Source organism: Rhizoctonia solani, chromosome 16 (genome assembly GCF_016906535.1).
Source record: "Rhizoctonia solani chromosome 16, complete sequence".
Classification (NCBI taxonomy): Eukaryota; Fungi; Basidiomycota; class Agaricomycetes; order Cantharellales; family Ceratobasidiaceae; genus Rhizoctonia; species Rhizoctonia solani.
The window spans coordinates 1,799,180-1,822,097 of NC_057385.1; the positions used below are offsets into that span (position 1 = coordinate 1,799,180).

The 22,918-nt window shown below is 51.6% G+C and overlaps 7 protein-coding genes across 7 annotated transcripts; 3 read left to right on the top strand and 4 right to left on the bottom strand.

The window, feature by feature from the left end:
- Window positions 1–115: 115 nt before the first annotated feature.
- RhiXN_01813 (uncharacterized protein) lies at window positions 116–2,158 on the bottom strand (the record flags this gene model as incomplete). Its single annotated transcript, XM_043321632.1, has 12 exons — window positions 116–467; window positions 523–611; window positions 664–827; window positions 875–1,144; window positions 1,192–1,258; window positions 1,306–1,357; window positions 1,409–1,536; window positions 1,584–1,603; window positions 1,650–1,672; window positions 1,724–1,874; window positions 1,936–1,960; window positions 2,012–2,158. 12 exons carry the CDS (start codon window positions 2,156–2,158, stop codon window positions 116–118), a joined length of 1,488 nt encoding a protein of 495 aa, XP_043187455.1.
- A 395-nt stretch (window positions 2,159–2,553) lies between these two features.
- RhiXN_01814 (STE/STE11 kinase) lies at window positions 2,554–13,964 on the bottom strand (the record flags this gene model as incomplete). Its single annotated transcript, XM_043321633.1, has 34 exons — window positions 2,554–2,650; window positions 2,702–2,790; window positions 2,844–3,037; window positions 3,099–3,177; window positions 3,229–3,370; window positions 3,427–3,642; window positions 3,675–3,684; window positions 3,760–4,198; window positions 4,249–4,598; window positions 4,705–5,218; window positions 5,381–7,956; window positions 8,013–8,130; window positions 8,199–8,302; window positions 8,358–8,926; window positions 9,523–9,590; window positions 9,650–9,893; window positions 9,969–10,068; window positions 10,248–10,377; window positions 10,424–10,469; window positions 10,520–10,761; window positions 10,824–10,835; window positions 10,892–10,955; window positions 11,011–11,148; window positions 11,208–11,315; window positions 11,373–11,399; window positions 11,449–11,511; window positions 11,566–11,730; window positions 11,993–12,008; window positions 12,065–12,149; window positions 12,203–12,451; window positions 12,667–12,811; window positions 12,976–13,103; window positions 13,436–13,766; window positions 13,816–13,964. The coding sequence occupies 34 exons, from the start codon at window positions 13,962–13,964 to the stop codon at window positions 2,554–2,556; spliced, it is 8,007 nt and encodes a 2,668-aa protein (XP_043187456.1).
- A 199-nt stretch (window positions 13,965–14,163) lies between these two features.
- On the top strand, window positions 14,164–16,721 carry RhiXN_01815 (Dilute domain-containing protein C25B8,08; the record flags this gene model as incomplete). The annotated part of the gene is made up of 6 exons (XM_043321634.1): window positions 14,164–14,218; window positions 14,277–14,389; window positions 14,474–14,665; window positions 14,714–15,571; window positions 15,621–15,836; window positions 15,885–16,721. The coding sequence occupies 6 exons, from the start codon at window positions 14,164–14,166 to the stop codon at window positions 16,719–16,721; spliced, it is 2,271 nt and encodes a 756-aa protein (XP_043187457.1).
- Window positions 16,722–17,423: 702 nt separating this feature from the next.
- RhiXN_01816 (uncharacterized protein) lies at window positions 17,424–17,939 on the top strand (the record flags this gene model as incomplete). The annotated part of the gene is made up of 2 exons (XM_043321635.1): window positions 17,424–17,544; window positions 17,662–17,939. The coding sequence occupies 2 exons, from the start codon at window positions 17,424–17,426 to the stop codon at window positions 17,937–17,939; spliced, it is 399 nt and encodes a 132-aa protein (XP_043187458.1).
- Window positions 17,940–18,533: 594 nt separating this feature from the next.
- Window positions 18,534–20,391, bottom strand: RhiXN_01817 (glutathione-disulfide reductase; the record flags this gene model as incomplete). The annotated part of the gene is made up of 10 exons (XM_043321636.1): window positions 18,534–18,553; window positions 18,612–18,622; window positions 18,674–18,716; window positions 18,767–18,940; window positions 18,994–19,067; window positions 19,119–19,868; window positions 19,990–20,045; window positions 20,100–20,116; window positions 20,171–20,249; window positions 20,311–20,391. The coding sequence occupies 10 exons, from the start codon at window positions 20,389–20,391 to the stop codon at window positions 18,534–18,536; spliced, it is 1,305 nt and encodes a 434-aa protein (XP_043187459.1).
- A 523-nt stretch (window positions 20,392–20,914) lies between these two features.
- RhiXN_01818 (uncharacterized protein) lies at window positions 20,915–21,784 on the top strand (the record flags this gene model as incomplete). The annotated part of the gene is made up of 2 exons (XM_043321637.1): window positions 20,915–21,079; window positions 21,134–21,784. 2 exons carry the CDS (start codon window positions 20,915–20,917, stop codon window positions 21,782–21,784), a joined length of 816 nt encoding a protein of 271 aa, XP_043187460.1.
- Window positions 21,785–21,895: 111 nt separating this feature from the next.
- Window positions 21,896–22,630, bottom strand: RhiXN_01819 (mitotic spindle-associated MMXD complex subunit MIP18; the record flags this gene model as incomplete). Its single annotated transcript, XM_043321638.1, has 4 exons — window positions 21,896–22,014; window positions 22,068–22,163; window positions 22,214–22,363; window positions 22,414–22,630. 4 exons carry the CDS (start codon window positions 22,628–22,630, stop codon window positions 21,896–21,898), a joined length of 582 nt encoding a protein of 193 aa, XP_043187461.1.
- Window positions 22,631–22,918: the final 288 nt, after the last annotated feature.

A 22,918-nucleotide genomic window follows, 5' to 3' on the forward strand; every position in this document is an offset into this window, starting at 1 on the left:
GCCGGAAGTGTAATAGGTATTATGATATCGCAATTACAAGAATTGTCAGACATTTATAAGTTATGTATCCACGCAAAACCCAAGATTACTCCCAAGAATACACCACCACTACTGGTCACTTCGGCATTCCACCCTCTTGTTCGCATGTGATTGTCGGCTTCTCATTACCGAGTTCTCGCCTGACACCTTGAACCGATTGTTCCTTGTCCTCTTCACCCATATGATCTATGCGTCCGACCAGGATATCTTTGCGCCATCGGGCGCCTTCTAACCATCTCTCATCTTTCTGTATTTCCTGAGCCTTCTTCTTTTCATAGGTCTGTAAGTCGGAGGTCGGGCGACCGTGATCCTCGTGTTCCGTAGGGCTCTCGCCCTTGGATTTGAACGAAGCTACTCTTTTGAGAGTACCCGCGAGTTCCTTTTGCTTCGCTTGTTTGGACTTTTGGAATCTCTTATAATGTTCCAATCTACCGGAGAGTTCTCATGAGAAAAATCAATAACAAAATAACACACATTACTTACCCCCATAAGGTCAGTTCCGCTTTGGTCACCTGTACCTTTTTTAAATCTGCCCCTTGTCTCCCAAGTTCATCCAGGAACAAGCGATAGTGCTTGAACAATAGATATTAGCCGGTGTTCAATCAAAGGTACTGGGAAGCTCACATCCACAGACGTCCGGTAATGGCCACTGAGTGGACTTAACTTGTGAATACGTCCCATTTTGACTTTGATTAATCCGGCAGAAGATATCAGGCCGCCGGCAGTAAATGAACTGTGCTGAAATGCGCCCGTTTCTTTAATTCCAATGAATAGATTTCGCTTCATATCTGTTCTAATTAGGCCTAGCCTCAAGTCATGTAGAATAGTGCCTTACCACAAACATAGATCCAAGTATTCTTCTTGACCGTCTTGCGCAACAACCGTTCCATGATGCCCTTGGACGTGAAATGACTCCGTATCGTCTTTTGGAACTTGTTATCCCCAGGCTTGGAAACTGTGTCTACATAATGAGCCTCGCCGGAATTGAGTAACGAGTCGGACGAATTAGAACGAAATCCGATTCGGCCATGTTTGGCTGGCGCCTCTGAAATTTCTGCACCACGCATTTCTTCAGCAGTTAGAGGTACTATTCCCCTGCCATCGCCTACACATCATTCAGGATTGAACCCATAGCTTGATTAAAACGCTTACCCGCATCTTTCCATCTATTACTTCTTGTGTCAACCAGTTCATTGTTGCGGGCCCAGCGGAGCAACCCCTACGTCATAGTCAATACAATGGCACACAGCTTTGAGTGACACGCACCTGATCGTCAATGCGTACCAGATAGTTCGCTCGCTGCTCTCTAGACAGGTATCTATATGCGAGATAGGTAAAACTTTCTAGCGGGACAAGTACATTGACTCACACTATGCGTTCGTTTTCCAGTTGCTCGCGCGAGCATTCAGGTAATGATAGATCCTTCCCTCCTCCATGATCTAACCACTTGAAGAAGTTCTCGGTAGTATCTTCTTCCTGCCATTTCCTATGGTAAAACTAGTAGGCAAATGAGCATGTGCTATGTTAGATACCACTTTACTTACTTTCACTACCAGCAGCCAGGCTGACGTTTAGTCTCTACAAGAGCCAAACACATTGAATCAACTCACGATTCGATCCGTATCGATGTTTCCTGTCAACGCAAGTTAGGGGCATCAAGCGAGCTGATTCCCTCGGGGCTCACCCGTCGATCAGCTCCAACCAATGTTGAGTCTCGAGCATCTTGCTGTTCTTGTCTGGCAGACCCTCGTGGTCGGAAGGCAAAGCTTCTCCATCTTGCAATCGACCAGCAAGGAAGACGGCCCGTCGTAATCGACTTTTCGGATCGTTCTCACCTGTCCGATGGTGCATTCCAGTGGGTCCGATCAACTAGGTAATACACTGATCGTTACTAACCTCTTTCCGCAGATCGTAGGTTAGTCTGTTTACCTAGTTAAACAAAGCTATAGCGGGGTATTATGGGGGAGCTTACCCGGGCCTGAGCTTGGATAAGAGCGTCTTGCCACCTCCCGTCAGCCTCTTTTGGGCTCGTTGATCTTTTCTGGCGTGCCCGCCAGTGCTTGAGAATAACTCGAGCAGCCTGTACTTCTTGTTCGCCGTGCGCTTGTTCGATACTCATATCGGTATGCAAGGGTATAGTCGTAGTGGAGAGAAACGTCTATATGCCGTACCCCTTCCCCTGAATATAGTAACCACTAATTATAACAGCCTATGACATCATAGCGCTCCCTGAAGTGTCCAAACAACTGCTATTGAAATGATAATACGCGCGGAGATTTGTACAGCTAGGTAAAATATGTGTGATTTTGAGATGTCGTGAGATATGTGAGATGGTAGGCAAAGGGTGAAAAAAGAAGTGCAAAGGTAGTAAAAGTGGGAGAACATAGGGTTTCCGAGACAAGTGATGCAGAAAACAAACCGATACAAGACAGATGACACGAAAGCTAAGCTAGGTAAGACTAGTAAGGACGAAAGACTGGTTTTCATAATAGGTCATTTCTCGAATGCGTGAATTTATCGTTCCTTGAATCCTTTAAAGACCCATCCGGGTGGAATTTCGAGCCAAGGGTGAGTGAGCAGCTCGGCAGCCGTTGGTCGTTCAGCTGGATCACTGGAGGCGTTGTCAGTTAGATGCCAGAAAAGCCGAAGCTAGTAAACTCACACGGCGAAGCACTTTCGTCTAAAGTCGTCCGCAAGAGGGCTCAAAATCACGTCGTCTGGGACGGGAGGAGCCTGCCGCAAGCCACCGACCTGCAATTCGCAAAATTAATTTCCGCATGTAAAAAAGCCTGGAACACACGCACCTTGTACATGACTGCAAACATATCGTCCTCTGTCCAGGGTCGCCGACCAGCTTGCATCTCGAGAACCACACACCCAACGCTCCAAATATCTATTTTGGCGTTGTACCCTTGTTTGTTGCTGTGAAGCATTTCCGGAGCCATCCAAAACACTGAACCTTGCATCGCGGTTCCTTCGTGGTTGTTGTACACGTGCTCTACAAGGGGAATAGTGATGAGCTTGTGTTTTATTTCTCAGCACATTGAGCATAAACGTACCGCTGCGCTTGGAAATGCCAAAGTCGGAGATTTTGCATATGCCTGACCGATCAACGAGAATGTTGTCACCTTTCAGATCCTGAGACGAATAAATCAGAATACGTGTCTCCTGTCTCGCGTCAAGACTTACTCGGTGGAGGATACCCGATTTATGGAGATACGCGAGTCCATCAATAATCTGTCGACTAAACGAACGCACGACTTCGTCCTCGAACTTGCCAAATTTACGCAACACGCTCCCGACCGATCCACCAGGAACATACTCCAAGAACCTAACCAGGATCCATCAGTTTCCACCCAAGTAGCACAAACCAAGAACACGACTCACACGCTGAACACGTCCGCTGTTTCCTCGAAGCCAAGATACTGCACAATATGCGGATGATCCAGATCCCTGAGGGTATCGCTCTCCGATTTGAGCGCGTCGACGACGGTTACTTGCCTCGAGTCCGCGCGATCACTGTCTGTCTTGGGAAGCTCAACCTGCTTGACCGCGATCATTTCTCCGGTCGTCAAATTCATCGCGTGGTATACCCGGCCAAAGCTGCCCGTCCGATAAGCTGACCCTTGACCCACTTGAATGTTGCTATCAGAAAAGCGATAGTCAATACCCTCGCACCCTTCCGAAAAGAAACTCGACTAGAAAGATGACAACACTCACGTCGCTGTCTACCCGGACCACCCTCCGGAATAGTCTCGGGCACGTTGGGAGACGCACCCGCCCCGAGTGCAGCCGAGCCCGGTGTGACCTCCTCAACTCGCCCACCCCACATTTTCGTACTCCGCTTGCGCAAAATGTTCGAGACTGGAACCATCGTGCCCGGCTGGAGTGTCGCAGAGTCCGAATCGGGCATATACGTCGCGGAGTCATCGATCGGCGGCTGTTGGATCTTGGCTGCGTTGATGCGCTCGAGCATCTTTTTGCGTTCGGCCGCGACAACACGGATCGATTTCTTGTGCCTTCTTACGCCCGGGCCGCCAATGAGAGGTGCAACCGGGCCAGCCATGGGTGGAGCCTCGGTCGTGATAGGCGATGTGCCACCCGAGGGAGCATCGATGACAGGCTTGTCCAAATCGTGATTCGGGAAGAACTGGTCGAGCTTTTCGTACACTTCCTCGGCTTGAGGACGGATATCCCAGCTTGACGAACCTCGGGCGGACGAGTTTTGATGGCTTGGGAGCGTGGGACGGGCTGGGACGTCGCCCCCACTTCCGCTCCCACTAGCATTTCCACTAACCGTCGGGGCCTTTTTGCGGACTTCGAGGGGAGGGTGGATGCAATGAACGTGCCACTCGTGCTACTCTCTTGGGTCGAAGTTGGGGTTGAATCGGGATGAGACGAGGGCCGAGAGCCGTCGATACGCAACCGAAGTCCCTTGGGGCGCGTCGCCGTCCTCCTAACAAGCGGAGCACCAGTACCGGCTGCAGCCGCGGCCCCAGTTGCAGCTGCGGTTGCAGCGCCGCCCCAGTCGCGGGCGGAGCCGAGTTCTGTTTCGGAACCTGCCACAGAGTTCCACTATCCTCATCGCTCTCATCATACTCTTCCTCCTCTTGCACGGCCGGAGCAAAATCGCGTGAAATAATCTTTGCGGGAGGAGGAACGTACGACGGCTGAGCCACACTCGCGACGGGCATAATCGGCTGAGAAACCGAGCGAACAGGACCGCCGGGGGCAGCGGGGGAGTAATAGCCCCCTCCTTGCCGATGACCATACGTTCGATGGCAGCAGCAATCACGCGGTAATCGCCCGCTTTGAGCGTTCCAGCGTCAGCGTCAATGTCACCATCACCATCCACATCGGCAGTGTCCGATTCGGAAACCGCCGTCGTCGAGTCGCGATCGCTGTCGGTATCGCGCGCATGGGGGTATCCGACCGTCGACGCGTCCGAAGCGCTCGGTGAGGCCGTGCCGCTGTCCTCTAGTTCGGAATGGTCCGTAGGCGGGGTTTGGGGCGGAATCGGCGAGGGCTCGCCCGCTACAGATGAAGGAGATGACGATTCGGGCTCGGTACGGTACGGAGGAGGCGCGCTGAGCGCGTTTGTATTGAGTGAAAGCGGCACCGAGGGCTCTTCGATTCCACCGTACGCGTCGTCGACGCGCTCGTCCAAGACCGGGCGCTGCTGGAACGCATCTTGCGGGGGATTAAAGTGGGAATATCGGCCAGTGCTGACAGGAGGATGCAGTATGTTGAGGTGTCTGCGGTAACGGTGGAGGGCGATACAAATCCGAAGGAGAAGGTCGATCGTATTCCGTCAAGGGGCGCTGCATCGTCGGGCGCGGACCAGGGCGCAACGAAGGGGGAAGTGCATCGTATGCCGACTGTGGACGCTGCTGCTGGGGGGGCTGAGCAAGCGACTCGCCGCTAAACGTTCGTCGGCCAACGAAGCAGGGTTCGGGTTTCCGTTGACGTTGGGATTGTAATAAGAACCAGGCTCGTTGGGTCTATTGAGGCCGACCATATTCTGCGGATTCCAATTCGAAAGCGGACCAGCGGGACGAGGGGACGTGCTGAACTCGTTCGCATTGCGCGGGATAGCCTCGCCCGTCGCTCTCGGAACCGACACAGGCTCGGTAATCGTGCGGGGCATGGCCGACGTATGGCTCGGACTCGTGCCCGTCTGCTGCCTCGATGGCGGGCCCGGTCGCTGGATCGGCACAGGGTCAGGCCGTTGCTGCTGCTGTTGCTGCTGCTGAATCTGCTGCTCGTACTCCTTCCTCTCATAATCCCTCCGCGCCTCGTACTCCTTCCGCTCCCTCGCCTGCATTTCCAACCGCTCTCTCTCATACCGATCGTACCCCTGCGGCTGCTGCGGCTGCGTCGGCGGCTGTTGCACATACCCCCCACCCGTCTTTTGCTGCTCGAGAAACGGCCCGCCCGTGCGTTGAGGCTCGATAAACCCACCGGTCCGCTGGGGCTCGATAAACCCGCCCGTCCGCTGCAAAGGCGGCTCGAATCCTCCGCTCGCGCGCTGATCGAATCCGCCATTTCGCTGATCGTACCCGGCACTCGCGCGCTGGTCGCTGTACCCTCCGCCCGTGCGCTGTGGCTCCATGTACCCGCCCGTGCGCTGGGGCTCGACGTACTGGCCATAGTTGGGCTGGCGCTGCTGATCGACGGGGGCAGCGACGCGTCCTGCGCCCTGCTGATGATACTGCTGCATCGACGGCGGAGGAAGCTGGGGCTGGATCGTCTGGGACTGCTGTAAAGGTGACGTATTCGAATGACGATACCCATCGTGCGATGCCTGTCGGTGCGGGGGCTGCTCGGGCTGCGACTGACGGACGTCGTAGACTGCCGGGCTGAGCACTTGCTGCCCTGGTGGACTGGTAATGACAGGTCCGGGGCTGGGACCGCGCCCACTGGCCCATTGGGCCGCGGGCGGGGGCGGAGGGGGTGCAGGTGGGGCACCGTAGCTCTCGCGAAGGTTGCCCATACTTCGGGCACCTCCTCGTAGCTGGGGCGACTGGGCACGCTGGTGAGCGATTCCTACACCACTCATAGGGCCGATGGTTCCGCCGGTGTTCATGCGATGGACAACATCGGGAGAATCATAGGACCATTGCTGGCTCGCTTGAGTGACGTATTCGGAGCCGGGGGTGCGTGGGGGCATGGCACCGCGTGGTGGGCCCGCAGGGACGTTACGAGTGATGTACTGCGGTTGCTGAGACTGAGAGTAAGATTGCTGTTGGTATTGTTGGGGTTGCTGGGGGTATGCATGCTGTTGTGGATAAGGATATGTCTGGGCGTGTGGAGTTGGATGTGCAGCTGGTTGAGGGGGAGGTGGAGGAGCCTGCTGAACAAACGGCTGGCCTCCGGGCGAGGGCTGCCTAGCTCGTTGGGGCTGTCGACTATAGTGTGGATCTTGTTGGCGTACGGGTGCCTGAGGCTGCTGCTGCTGTTGTTGCTGCTGCTGCTGCTGATATGCACGATACTGCTGCTCGGTTGGCGGGCGGGCATCGGTAGGACGACGACCGTGTCCACTGGGTGTCCTCATCGGGCTGCTAGTACGATTAGGAGGAAAAGCAGCAGCAGAGGGCGCACCGCGGGGGATATACCCACTGTTACTACCTCCGCTCGTATAACCGCTCGTGGCCGATCCATTTTGATAAGACGCGCCGTTTTGGTACATGGGATTGGTATTGGCAAGCCCAGGGTGATCGCGAGCCCACTGCTGGCGCTTGGAGGCAAGATCGGCCCTCTGCTTGGCCATCCAACGCTCGGTCTCTTCTTCGCGGCGGCGCTCCTCGGCAGCCAAGGCCATCTCTCGCTCATAGGCACTATCGGGTTCAGAGGGTCGTCGGGCATGGGTGGGATGAGCTGGAACAGAGACATGGGGTTGAATGGTGCCGGCACCAGACATGGGAGCAGTAGATGGATTCATATTAGGATTAGTTTCGTCGAATCCAGGTGGGGACCGCGTGGCGGTGGGCGTGGGGGTGACGCTGCCGCGGCGTTCTTGTGCACGCGTAGCGGAGAGTGATGATGTAAGTTCGGGAGAAGAGCCGGGGGGAGCTGGCTGGGAAGCTACGGGGCTCATATCGGATGTGCCCGAGCCAGAGCCACGCCTTCTAACGCGCCAGGATGTGCTCTGTCGACCGCGCCTCGAGGCTGGGTGGCGGTGAAGGGCCTGGACAGGGGAACGGGCCATGTCCTGCTCGCCATGGTCCGAGACGGCAGAGACGGATGCCTCGTAGCCAGCCGAGGCCAGGCGATCGCTGGCCGGAGATACGCTCCGGCGCGATGGGACGAGGGCATACGCATAGTGCCCGGAGAAAATGAAGATAGTGAGGGCAAGAGGGGTGGCACGGGGGCAATAGTCGGGGGTGGCAGGGGGACAGGGATATCGGCATCGGGAGACTCTGAGGGGGCATCGGCGCGTTGGGCGAGAAACTTGAGGGTGCCGCGGTCGTCACCAAAGTGCTGGCAGTCTATGAGTAATTGGTTGTCATCGAGTGCTGGGCCAATAGCAAACCCCCCTAGCTCGGTTCGATAGATGGCAATGCTCGAGTGCAAATCGTCTGGGATATGGAGCTGCGGATAGTATGACATGAGCAAGCGAAAATCGCAAAAAAGCGAAGAAAAAAATTGATTGGACACACCTTGGACAGTATACGCTCGCGGATGGCCTGTGCATCGGTGTGGCCGGTGAGATCGACAACGACATAGTTTTCGGCGTCGTGCGTGACAGCGACGATGATGCGTTCTATGCGCGGACGGTTGGGCGAGAGCGGGCGGCGGACACTCGGAGACTGTGGGACGATGAGCAGAGTACAGAACAACGCGGGAAATGAGACTCGCCTGGGCTGCAGAGCGGCGCTGGGAGGACTCGGCCTCGGCATTGTCGCTGTCCTCGCCGACGGGGAGGTTTGGGGTCACGTGTGGCTTGGAGGAGGGCTTGTTGAAGACGAGGTCGAGCGGAGGGAGGTTCTGGCTGGGGGTGGGAGGTGGGGGTGTGGACTCGGGGCCGGGAGAGTCGCTGGAGCGGGCGCTGGAGCCGGATGCGCCGACGTAGGATGTCGGGGACGGGGAGGTGACGGCCCGCGGGGATGGGGCGGTTCTCCGCGGAGACGAGGCGCGTATGGTGGCGGGTCTGGAGGGAGCAGTGGTGTAACCGTTGAAGTAGTTCTCGGCAGGAGTGTCCTCGTCGCTGCTGCTGCTGCGGTCTGGGTTGGCGAGGACAAGGAGCTTGATGGCACGGCGTCCGCCTCGTCGTCGCGGAGTCTGTGCATCGCGGTCGACTTCCACCGCGGCCATTCCGTCGTCGTCGTACGCAGTCAAAGTGGCACAGGGCACAGCAGAGTACGCAGCCAAATCCCAAAAACCACGCCTCGTCGCCGTCGAATCCAATTAGCGCTCGGTGTCAACAAAGGTCCACCGACCAAGCAACCGCCCTATTTCACCCCCCTCTCGTCCTCATTCCCACCACGAGGCCCCTCCAGCTACCCTAGTTTTTCATTACACACACTCTTTCTTATTTCCCCTAAAAGCTCGTCCCTCTCCTCCACACCACCCATTGCCCACATCCATTACATCACCCCCACGCCATTCGCTAACATCCTTCCAGACGCGCCTCTTACACGTCTCTGATCAACCCACATATACTCCGCTTTTTCCCTCTCTACATGCCCCTTTGGGATACATCAATCTCTTCCCACCGCAGAAGCACATCCCTCGTCTCTCGCACAAGGCTAGAACGTGCATCCTCATGAAACACTCCCATCACTCCAACACATGGTTTCAGTCCTTTTTTTTTCACCCTGTAATTCCGTTATATGCAACTTGACTTGTTCCAAGCCCAAAGCACAAGACATCCAAGCCTGGAAAAAAAGCACTTCCAAAGGGACCTCGCAAGGGTTTCGCGCATGAATTTCACAAGACAAGCTTATTACACCAACTTCCGCCCAATTTTTGTGTCATCATTACCTCCTAAATACCCTTTTCTCCAATGTTCTCAATGGAATGTACAATAGCCCACTGAGAACGAGTCCGACCTACATAATAATAACAATGAGCATTCTATCCACTCCACCGCGCTATTCACCCGACCCACCTCGAACCCAATGTCCCCCGTCGTGCGCGCGATCGGGCCAGTGAACCACACTTGGTCCATACAAGGCACGATCACCCCAAACGAACACACGCACGCTCCAATCGCCGCCATCCCAGGAGGAAGCTCCCCCGCCGTGTTCCACTGCGAAATATCATACGCCGTCCAGTCTCTCTGCCTAAACACCACATGCTCAGCAGCGACGACAGCAATAAACGTCGCGCTCCAATACCCGACCAGTCCCAGACTACAGGAAACCATCATCAACAACGCATACATCCCCAACTTGCAATCGACCCAAACAAACGCAAGGGGAACTCACAAATCAACAAGCGTCTCCTCGAACCGCGTACTCCCTACAATCGCCAACGGAATCAGGATCCCCGTCCCGGCGATAGAAAACGCATATCGCGGCACACGGGCTGAAAACGGCAAAACGACTTGGAGCTGATGCTAAAACTGTACAGCGTCGGTCCCTGGATAGAACCGCCGGGGGGAGGGATCGTCAGTCAGTTGCGCGGCCGAGTTTGCGGGGTACAACCCCAGGGACTTGCCATGTTGGCAATCACGCTCAGCGCGAGAAGGACCGTCAGGAATTTACCAAAGCCCTTGGAGGGGGAGAGGATGGCATCGACCAGGCCGCCTGCTCCTCCTGCTTCGTACCCTGCCATCCATGAAGCATTCGCCGGGAGAGACGCAGCAAAAGCGGCTCCGATGAGTTGTACAGAGGCCTAACGGACTGTCAGGTCACGTAATTCGGACAGCCTACGCACTTACCGTAGGGAGCAGCAACCCTAGATAACTAAACAGAAATACCTTCCAACTGTTCCGGCATGAGTTCATACACCCTATTCTCGAAATAAACCCACTCACCTCGCCACATCCACGCGCATATAATTCGTATAATCGCTCATCAACGCCGCATACGAGATGATAAACGCCGCGACGGTCGCACCAAACGACAACACACTCCTCGCTGGAGCCAGAGGTTGCGATCCATCACCGCTCGTCAAATCCTTCCCCCCGATACCGAGCACGACGAGGTACATGACCAACACGGGGAACCATGCGACACGTTCGTACCAGTTCAAGATCCGGTATCCGAAAAACGAAATCTATCGCCGCGGGCCCACATGTTAGTTCGTACCCTGGTCGCGTGCTCGGACGACTTGCCAACAACGAAATTAAACTGGGTTGGGCCCAAGATCAGTCACACGCATATATACGCACACGAAGCGGACTCACCTGATTATAACAATCCCTACGTTCCAGCTCATCCTTCCACCCGAGACCACACTCAGCGTCTGTCCTGCGAGAATAGCATTGAGGATGTTGTACCCCATCATCACAAGGAGGTTAAACACCCCGGGTATGATCGCGCCGAACCAACTGCCTCGGATAGAATCATCGTGTTGGTCGAGAACGGAGAGGGATTGACGTACCCGAAACTGTATCGTGCTTGCACCATCTGGCGAAGCCCCAATTTAGGACCAAAGGTCGAGCTAGCGTGGTTTAGAGTTTTTGGTTAGAATGTCGGCGTAATGGTATGTATAAGACGTACAAGTATGCGGGTGGCAGGGCCGAAAGGAGGTTGAACCCCACGATTACGCCTGCTGCTTGCCGGAAAGTTAATCCATAAACTAGGACTCCAACTGTTCCTTCGGAGAAACTGTATACCTCATAAGTGCGTGGGCGTGGTGGAGAGGGATCAAAGTGGAGAACGTACGATAAGATGTTCAGGTTGCAAGATAACCTGTGGTACGAGATAAATTTTGCGTGTACAAAATTAAAGATCGGCGTACCAAACAAAGAACGATTTGCTGAACTGGGGATCGGTTCTGTGTTCCACCGGAACGGGATAGATCCTAGTATATACATGAATTTCCTCAAGACGCTAGTATCAGAAACATGCAACTCACCCCCGGCTCTCGACTCCCCAAGTCTTCAGCCGTTCAATAAATCTAGAACCAGCACCGTCCTTGTACGACCCCTCATAGCTCTCGGATGCGGTATTATCCAACGCACGGAGGTCAAAACCCTGGGACTGTGGAACCTTCTCATCGACCCGGGGAGCTTCTGGTCCTCTAAATCTCCGGGTACGGTGTTACTCACCATCGTGCTTGGGTTGTGGGTGGAGGAGAACTGGAAGAGCCTGGGAGCTCTGACTCGATGGTTTATCTAACCGAACGCTCCCAAGCTGATTCACGAACTTCTGAAGCTCCCAGGAGCGAAAAAAAAAATAGAACCGGCGGTAGAATATCTCACCGAACGCCGGGCTAGGGCACCCGATGATTTTTGTTTTACTCGGCCCACACATAAACAGTCAAGAAGAGTTATTGTACACACGCTACATTACGGAAATCTAAAATTACATAAGTGGACTCTAAGATTCACTAGAAGGAAGATGGGATGCTGAACCTGTGCCCAAGTCGACTCTTGGGAATGTTGCGCGTTCTTCGAGAAGATGTTCGCCCCATGCAAGGAGTCTCATCAACCCGATAAGCTTGGGTTCAATACCTTGTCCCATACTAGCCAAGATCGCAGCGTTTAGTTCACTAGCTGTCCGGTCCGTTGGGCGGGTAATAATAGTTCAGCAATGTCTGCTGGGGGGTCGGGTACTTGATCAAACGCTAGGAGTGCCATGGTACGTTCCAGCTCGGAAAGGAACTCAGGGTTCTCAAATCCTCGGGGGGCTAGCTCGGACTGGGCAAACTGTAATGCCTCGGTTGTCCGTCCAGCGCGAATGTATTCAATCAGACGCTGCTGTTGGAGGTGAAAGTACAACGAGGGATTGGCATCCAATATCTATAATAAATGCCCGTCAGTACCGTGTGAATGAAATCTGGCAAGTGGCAAGAATGTTCATATTGAAGACTGAAGTTTTGGTTTTGAGTCTCATCACCGACCCGAAGGTCTGAGAGTGGTGCATGAAACGTTTTAATCCTCAAAGAAATGAATAGAATCTTGAATTACCTCTGGGTTGAAATCGTTGACATGCTGGATCGCCTCTTGAATCTCACCGCGCTGGCATCTCGGATCACAATCCGTTTGTCGATGCGATTGAGACCAGCCGGAGCCGGCATATTAGCTTCCTTGCAAAATTCGTCGGCCGCAGATTTGTAGCCCTCAGTGACGAGGTAGTCCATAACAATTCGATTCAGGTCACTGTGGGAATAGGGTCAGTACGAGTCGCGAACTTGAGTAGAGGCTGCCAAGTCAGGGTGCTTGTATAGCACGTAGTTTCTATCCTCAATTAAAATCGGAGAGATTCCCAACTAACTATTCATCGTGGAGGAGGGGGAGATGGCAGAAGTTAATGGGGTACGTACTCTTTCGAGACTTGTGCTTCCTTGAGCTTAGCCTCCCATTCTGCCTGGTCAAATGTGCGCTTCGAAGCGGGCTTTAAATGTGTAAGAGGCGTAGTGGACGCAGAGAGGGAGTTTATCCTACCGGGTTCCTAGAGACCATGGAGGTCTTTATATCGAAATTTTTGGGAGGATGGGGGAGTAAAGGGTCTGCCCACGGATGCCACACGATGCAGGGCCCCCGATTATCCCGGGGGAGGCTTCTTCGGAAATCCGGCCTCCTACTAGTGTTCATATCCGGAAGCTTTTCGGCGGCCCACCTATAGACTCATATCCGGAACCCGCGGATGCCTCGGAGCCCAAACCCTCCATGTCCGGAAGTTGAACGATGCCTCGGGCCCGTATGCGCCCGGCGCTTAAATGTACATATCTATATCTATATACATATTTTCCTTTTACGATCCGTTCTGGCTTTTGAACCCACTCGTGGTATACCGGCCTTCTCTAGTTCGGGTAAAAGACGCGCCAATTCATCTCTCTCGTCGAGAATGTGGCGATCCTTCAATTCGATGTCCTCAGTTTCCGAGCCTGGCGTGTTTACGAAGCCGACGCGCATCAAGAGCTCGTTTGTCGGTACAAGTTGGTAGTACGGGATCTCCATTGGCCGACCAGATGTATAGCACGATACTTGGCCCGCGATGCAACCTTCTGATAGGTTTGGACTGCGACATATGAGATGTGCCCGAGATGAGTGGTCTGGGGGACCCATAGGTTCATCCCATTGTATCCGCCCTCCTTGATGTATATAGCCATAACTGTAATATCCAGTTTGAGTTTTTCTGCATAAAATGAGTCAAGACTTACCTCGTCCAAGCATAATTTGCTTTCCAACATAATCCAGACAAAAGTCCCGGGTTTGATTGGGTCAATGATAGTAATTCGTGCCGTGGCAATATCTTCGAGTAGCCTGGGAATGCCGCGTTTCCGCAAGCAATCGCGTCGAAGTTTGACATACTATCAAGAATCGGTTATTACAACGTTTTTCTGGTAAAGTAGCGAACTTGAAACATTACTACGGAGTCTGCACGGGTCTCTGCGGCTTTTTTTAGCATTTGCTGTGTTGCCCTTGAATTGTCCATCCGTCTCACCCCCACTTACAATCCAGCGTGTAGGCGGGGGAGATCTTATGACTACTAAGCTCATGATCGCGCAATGTCTGCAAGAACGAGCGAGCTAGCGCTGCGTGACTGGGACTGGCCGATCAGTGGTGGGAGGGTCGACGGCAAGGTGAAGGTCAGATGCCAAGAATATACCTAACTGCGCAGGATGCGGAGCTCGCCTACCAAGAAGAAGAGAGGACGCGAATGGCGTGAGCAACTACGAGGACTTGGATGAAGATGAAGATGATCCAACCGGAGAGTATATTGATTCTATCTTGGTAAGCGTTTGCGCAAAAGCCTCATTCTTCGCTAAACTGGCTCCAGTCACCCCCTATTTCCGGATGTGACATCTTGATTTACAGTCCTATCAACCTTCCCCGCATATTTATGCTATCATCGACCAAGCGAAGCCTGTGGTGTACCCTCTGCACCAGAGAGCTATGCCGGCTAACGCTCTCTATGGCTTGGTGCGATTTGCAGCAGCCCATGCTAACGATGAGTGGCTGGACGATCTAGTTAGTGGTGCAGCCACTAGGATTGAGGAAACCATTCGAGTAAGAGCACTACATATATATTGAGTAACGGAACTTATCGCATTTCAGGCTCGTAAATTTGACATGTCTCATCTCGCGTTCTGGCTATTCAACGTCACCACTCTCTTGCACTTCGTCCGCTGTGATCGCGTAGCGGATGAGAAATGTATCGCTATCGACGCTGATATGATCCTCGAAGATCTTATCAATGCTATTTTTGTGTACGTTGTCCGGGGAGTCGAGCAAAGCATCGACGAGAAGCTTGATACTTGCTTCATCGAACACGCACCCCTGGCTAGCGAATTCAATTCCATCCAATTCGAAGGCGAATGGTCCTTTTTCAAATCTCTGACACCCAAGAAGAGGCAACAGCCCCCATCCCCCTATGGGTTATTTAACCAAGCCAGCAGTGATGGAGCTGTCAGTCCACAAGGCTCTCCGAAACCGGACTCACGGTCAGAGTCCCCTGCGCCCGGTGGACCTTCCCCAGGCATGAAAGCATTCTCCTTGAGGAATACATTGACGCGCAAGCAGGTCGTCTCGGCAGTCTCCAGTCTCAACGGAAATGCCAACGCTGACTCTGGGGCTACTGGGAATCGCACTAATATGGACGTAGCACCGCCTATAATCATGGGCCCACAGCCTACGGATGTGACTGCGCTGTTGGGTGGGGCGCATACACTCCTTACACTATACGGAGTTAACCCTACACTTACCGTCCAGCTCTTCAGCCAAGTACTCAGCTGGGCAGCATGCGAAATATTTAACCGTATCTTGACCCGTAAAAAGTACCTGTGCAGGAGTCGCGCGATGCAGATTAACATGAACATCAGCGCAATCGAAGAATGGGCGATTACTGACGCTGGATTGCCAAAAGGGGTTGTGTCCCACTTTTCTGCAGTCAAGGAGCTGCTACGCTGGCTTCAGGTGAGTTGGATAGAGTGGTTTCCTATCGAGATACTGACTATTAGCACAGCTCTTGTCTTCAATTCAAGAATTCCCAAATTTAGTTGCCACTATTCAAACGTTCAAATCACTTAACCCACTTCAAATGCGTCGAGCCGTCCGAGACTACCGTTATGAGAAGAACGAAGGACGCATGGACGAAGAGTGTGCCCAATATCTTTTACAAGTTCAAAAAGATTGGGAAAGACAAAGGGTACAACAAGGGGTTGCAGCGGTCCGCCAAGACGTGAGCATACATCAAAATCTTGTGCCCAGACGCTAATATTATTCTTAGTTCTCCGTCCGTGATCGCGATTGGGATGGCAGTGTCAATTCGGATAATGAGAGAGAACTTCCGCCATCAGACGAAGACCGTATCTATGAAGCGGCACAACAGCAAATCGATGCTCTCTTTGACCGCGACCGATCCAAGTCTGATTGGCTTCCCGCTGCGGTCCCAGAGCCACTCGGCGAGCTCTTAGACAGTAGACACATGCTACCCTTGATTCTCCCAAGTGATCCTATTCTACTTGCCGCGATGCCGATGAAATACGCGCGGGGCAAGCATGAGGCAACCGACTCGGAAGGTCGCCCTATGAGTCGAGCTAGCCAAGCTAGTTCAGGTGCGACAGACTCAATGGCCTGGCGCACACGTCTGTCGGCAATCCGAGATGTACGCGTCAACTTGCTTGATATCGTGGACTACGGCTGGTTTTCGGAGCGTAGATGGAGCACCAAGGTCTACCAGGATGAGACCCGGTCAGAAGTCGTATCCCCAGCCGATTCACCTCAGCGGGTCCGAAGATCCACGTCCAGAGGAGCTGATGAGGATGAGGATGAGGATGAGGACGAGGACGATGACGAGGGCGAGGAAGATGGGGATCCTGCTGATCTGGACGGCAAACGAGGGCGTTACCCTACCTGGCTCACCCCAAATCCACCGAAACGAAAGGTTTCCGATCGACACCGGAACTTTACTATCAAGAGAGCTCGAGAAAGCACTGGTGGGGAAACAATCCGCCCAGATAACGCGCAGCGTGAAGAATATAGTGATGAGGAGCAAGTCTCTAGCCCAGCTCATATTCAAACCCCTACCACATCGACTAAAAACCTCGAGCCTGTTCAAGAGTAGCAATATTCACCATATCGAGCTGGGTCTTATCTTCATACAATTATGCTTTTGCATGTTTGCAACTTTGTTTTTGCGGTCACGAATATAGGGTACATACAGGCTTCTTGGTCGATTATTCGCATTGTCAATACTGTAGAGCTATATACCATTTTGATACTGTATATATGATCACAATCTGCCATGGATTGAAATACTTAGTAATGTCGAAATGCAAAAATCGAGCATGGGTATGGGACTGGTCCAGAGTTGGAAGTGGCCGGGTGCTCTTGAAACTGACTCGAGCTTATAGCATGTCAATCTTGGGACGTGGCTTGTGGGCCCACAGGACACGTATAGTTGGTTAATTTATCCACGACCACTAAAATAATCGTTTATGGCGCGCCCGCACAGTCCTCACCGAACCGGCCGGCTATACGCATGGCGGCTGTGTTCTGTGGACGTTATATTCGACGGACCTGTACTACATGTCCAATCCATGACTTGGTCTCAGATGGAGTAACCGACCCATTGATTAATGCATTGCATTAATTTTGTTACTATAGCTGAAATTTTCCGTGCCCCAGGGACTCAGGTAGGCTTCGAGCCACTCCAGGCTGCCTATAAGTTTAGACCTCTGCTGATAATAGATCGTCACGTCTCTAGTTTTCCAGTTGTTCCCTTGGCTACCCAGTCGAATAAATTATAATCCATTCCAAGCTCGAGATGGTTATCATTGACCCCTCGGCTGTATTCTTAGCCACCTTGGTCACCTCGACTTGGGTCGCACCCACGCCCTGTCTCCTTCAGCAAACGAGAATAGGTATTAGCCACGAGGACCTCACCGGTGAGCGGGAATCTTCCCGGCTATAATTTCACTTTTCATATACCTAGGTATAATTCATCGTTTGTCATGACATTCAATGTAAGCTTACTTGACGATGCATCAGTTATCTTGTGAAAGGCGGCTGCCCGAGATCTGCTGGTATCACAACCTGCTATGTCGCCAGATTACCCTCCAAAATAAATGAGAATCTTGATGACGGCATTAGGGGGAGTGACATGTACACTCAATCCAATTTTATGATAATGGTGGGGCTGGAGGCGACAGGTGCTACTACCAAGTTCACCTTCAAGTATTTTATCGATTCAGCTCTCAAGAGTCTTTCCGCCTACGAAATGAAGATGACTCAAGTAGTATCTGAGGAGTCTGACGCGGACGGGTCGTTGACCAAGGCGTAGTTTGATGGTAAAAACAACAAGATCGGGATATATGCGTTCGACAAAACCAATCCCTCTGTCATCGTTCACAGGAAAAACTACGCTTCATACTTGGATTATCAAGGGGGAAATGTGTGTTATGTTGATTTTGATATCAAAGATGCTGCGACTGGCATATCTATTCTCAAGTACCGAGAGAACAGGCCTAGCACCCGGATAATTACCGGTAAAAAAGTTTTATACGTACACTACAATTTGATCACCTTATTGCCGTTAGATTCATTGGATAGATTCGCTCGGTCAAGAAAATCCCTATCCTTACCTGTATGTCTCGTGCTTACCCATAAACCATGAGACTAATTTCTCTCAAATTAGTACCTATTTTGGAGACTACGCCACTCAAGCACTTTGATATTGCAACAGTCTTCTTCAAATACTTAGCTATTGGGAATGTTTTGAAATAATACAATACTATTGGTTCCATTATCAAGTTCAAAGTAAGACGGAATACCTGGATACGTACACACATCTTGCGGCTGCGCTCAAGTTTCCAAATTCCTCGAAAAGTGACATAAAATTCATTTCTATTCATCCGTACAATTCGATTATACAACTTTAAGTCATGGTTACCAGCTCTGCAATATACAATTAGTATAGACCCTCGAGTTGTATGGCGGTGCATTAATCTCTTACCTTCAGCGGATCTACGTGACAGATTGGTAAATAATTCATATCAGAATAAGTAATGTACTTACGTTGGGTGAATAGCAACAGTATCATCCAAATCCTTTTTAGTAGCTGAAAGTATAATGAGTGTCGTATAAAAATTAAAGGAGCAAGTAACTTACCACCCATCTTCACGGCTACACCGAAACCCTGCATGACTTCATCGCTTCCCAGTCCAATAATATGTATGCCAACCACCTTCTCCTCAGGACCAACGCACACGAGCTTGTAAGCAGTTGGTTCTTTGTGCCCTTCTGGTATCATAGAGTAATAGAGTGCTTTGAAAGAAGACTTGTCTTTACAGGGATTCAGTAATGGGTGATGGACTAGGTCCAATGCTGTCACTTACAGATCTTAACCTGATCGCCGTACTTCTCCCTTGCTTCTGGTTCAGTAAGACCAACAGTTCCTATAGTGGGATGTCTGTCAAGTATAGAGTCAGATGCGAATAAAAGCACGCCCTGCCGCACTTACGAAAACACTACAGTTGGAATATTCTCATAGCTCAATTTATCGTTCTTGAACTCCGACGGACCAAACAAGCGGTTTGATAGGCGGCGTCCTGCAGCAATGGCAACAGGCGTGAGTAATGCTTTCCCTTGAACATCCCCGATCGCAGTAATGCTTGGTACGTTGGTCTGTTGATATTCATCTACAATAATATCACCCTCCTCGTTGGTCTTGACACCAGCTTTGTCGAGGCCAATGTCTTCGGTCGACGCACGTCGACCAATTGCCCAGATAAGAGTGTCGACTTCGATAGTTTTGCCAGTGTCCGTGGTGATTGTAAGAGGGCTACCCGCCTGGCCTTCTACCTTGATTATTTGAGTCTTTTTATGGACGTTCAAACCTGTCTGTCCCATCCAATCCATAAGAACATCGCTCAACATAGGGTCAAAAGTACGCAGGAACTTTTCGTATCGAATGAGAAGATGAGTTTCTGAACCCAAAGTGTTCAAGATCCCGGCGAGTTCGACAGCAATGTATCCTGCTCCGACGACAGCGACTCGCTTGGGAAGGTGATCGAGCTCAAAAAAACCATCGCTGGTGATTCCCAACGAAGCTCCTGGAATATCTTGCTCGGAAGGGACGGTTGGATGACCTCCTACAGCGATGCAAATTTGGTCCGCCTGTATTTCCTTTTTCGAACCATCAGCGCCAGTAACCTCAACCGAATTCGGCCCTGTGAGGCGGGCGTATCCATGAATATGCTCGATACCTTCCCTGTTCCAGTTAGAGTCATATTCCATTGAGTTTCTTTATGTAGGCATCGCGCTTGAGCTTGAAGTTGGCCCAGTCGAATGAAGGTTTGTTATTGGTATTGGCGGTCGTAGCAGACGCGAACCCATAATCAGCAGCTGCACGAAGACGTTCAGATGTATCTGCTGCATGCCACATAATCTGCCCCATGTGTCAGCGTCGGATTTCTTCAACCGAGATGGTATATGCATTTACCTTTTTGGGCACACAACCTGACAAAACTCTTTAGATACGCCTGCTCAGCCTTGTCTGTGGCATGTACTCACCAACGTTCACGCAAGTTCCTCCAGGTTTAGTGGTGGCCTCGATTAGGGCTACCTTCTTTCCATACTTGACCGCGCGGCGCTGAAGTAATGAGAGGGAGAGATCTAAGAATGATTTTAATGTGGGTTTAAATAATACATACGCTTGTACCGGATCCACCACTGCCTCCGCCAATGACAATATAGTCATAGCTGTCTTGTTTGGGTCTGTCAACCGGTGGCATAGTCGCTAAAGTTCGAGTAAGCTACACAGACTACTGTTAGTAGCGATTCACCAGAAGAAATCAACCTACATTCTGTAGTCTGAACGATGCGGTTTGCGTTTGTAGAATTTGGGGCGCAGCACGGCCAAGTCGACTACTCAGAGCTGATGACGCCAGGGTGGGCAGACAAGGGGGGCTTATATACTGTGGAAGAAATTGAGGACTTAGGGGCGTGGGAACTTGCGTCGATCGAGCTTATGCACACTGCCAGTCGCTCGTACGTCTCAACCCGGGCTGTTATCTATTCTTACAGGTTGGCTCCGCGGTGACCGAAAAGTTGGCCGCGCAATGACAATTTTGGAGGATTATAACGCAATCCATGCGACAGTCTGTAGTGATTTTTCTTACTAAACAACTGCCACCTCGATTATTCATACCTTGACGGTATATATACACGTGACTGCGAGTAGTTCCAGTACCGGGCATCCGACGCCCCAGGCCTCGTCTGCCTACCGCAATTGAAAACGCTATCTTTTAGGCAATCATGGAAGCGAAAGACGCTGCTAGAGCTACCTATCCTTCAGTACTCAGAGGACTTACATACGCTCAGCATTTGCCAACCCCTTTTATCACAACATTCATGCTTATTCATCTGTCCGCCCCAGCTCTGGCGAGCATCGGAGGCACGGATGTTGCCAATCAAGTGATGGTGAGGCATTCTGATGTCCAAACAGAGCTTTTGCGAACTTTTTAGACCCTGTAGCTACTGGGACGTGAATACTATCATGGAGTTCCTCAAGAGAAATCGCTCGTTTTTTTGCCTATTACAATCCACGTCGGAGCGTCCCTCTTAAAACGGGTCCTCAAGCTCGGGCGTAGGCTTGTTGTTCGCTCAGAGAAAAAGGGGAACCGAACCGTAGAGGAATCAGCCAACAGTGGGACGAATTCCCTGACCCCCTCGAATGTCTTGGTGAGGACCGGGTACCCACTACTCCTAATGCTCATACCTCATATCGCAACACATCGACTCATCCCTTCAAGTCCGGTCCCTCCTATCTCGTCTATTTCCCCTAGCGAGCTCGATTATACGTTCGTTCATTTCGGACTCAGGAATTGGCCGATCCGTAGTTGGCTCATGTATGCGGTGCTTGTCGGAGCCGGTATCACGCATGTAATCCATGGGATGCCCGTCGTATGGCGACAGACCGCGTTGAAGCTCCTCAAAAAGACTCGAGCTATTCATTCGGAGTCACGCATTGGCACTTCGTGGTACATCTCTCCAAAAGTTGGGTTATTGGCAGCAGGTATTGTATTGCTAGGGGTGCTGAGGATATCACGAGAGGACCTATTTATATCCCGTTTGATGGAGACGAGAATGACCTCCGCGTACCGGATGTCGGTGTTTTATAGATAGCATTGGATTGTGTACATAACATTTTGGTGTGCTGTACAACACATTGCATCAATACATGAATCGATTAGTAAAGACATAAGTGAGGTCGTGGCCGAGAAGCAAAATACAGTGTCATTGTTCATATACTCCTCTCTGGTGCGCTGTTGACAAGCACTGTTCAACTACGCCAAGGAGGTGTGAATTTTCGAGTGCAGCTGCAACACGTTCCTTGTCATTGAGTTGCTTGTTGACTGGAAAATGCAATTAATGTCGGTTAAACCTGCCACTTCCTGTGCATTCTCACCTGCGTTTTCGCTTTGATGCGTTCCCTCTTGGATCATAATATCAACCTTGTACCGCGATGGTAAACTCCGTAGCAGACGAACCCTCATAGATAACCCTATCATTGCAATTAGTCAGTCAGGACTGGTATGTAGCAATGCGACTGACCTATGAGAGTGGCCATGCTGCAATGAGGAATGGTCGGGGTGAATCTAACCATAACGTGATTGGGGGATACTGTGATTTGTTCGGCCGATACAACCTTCAATTGCTCCAGTGTCAATGGGTGCTCAGGGTCGTTAATCGACCTCAGTAAATCTTGGGGGGTAATTAAATACTAGAGCTATAGCGACAACGTGCGGGCCTACCGAAAATCTCCTCCGAGTCAATGGGCTCTTCCTCTTCTTCAGCTATATCCACACCGTCGACCTTGTCCGAATTTAGAGGATAGCCTCCTGTCAATGAAAGAGTGCCTTGGAATTCACCCTCATCACTCCATAGGTATCTGGACGTCTTCGATGTCTTCCTCGTGGTGGTTTTTGTCGGTGCAAAGACAGTAGGATTAGAATTGATCTTCTCTGACATATTGGTCCTGGTCGTTGTCGGGCTCTTTTCAGGAACCAGATCGTGGAGTGGAGCGGGGGATTTGAGTAATGTAACACGTGATCATTTCGGTCTTTTCGATCAGCGGAAGATTGTCTTATTTTTGAGCCCGCCAATAGCAATCAACGTTAACGCGCAGAAGACATCGCGTGCATATGGACACTGAAGAAGCACGCGTACCTACAAATGGAAAAGTTTCTTGACTGATATTGTCGAGTATGTGTGCCGCTGAGCAGAAATGAAGTTCATTAAGGTACTGAGCTACGAATG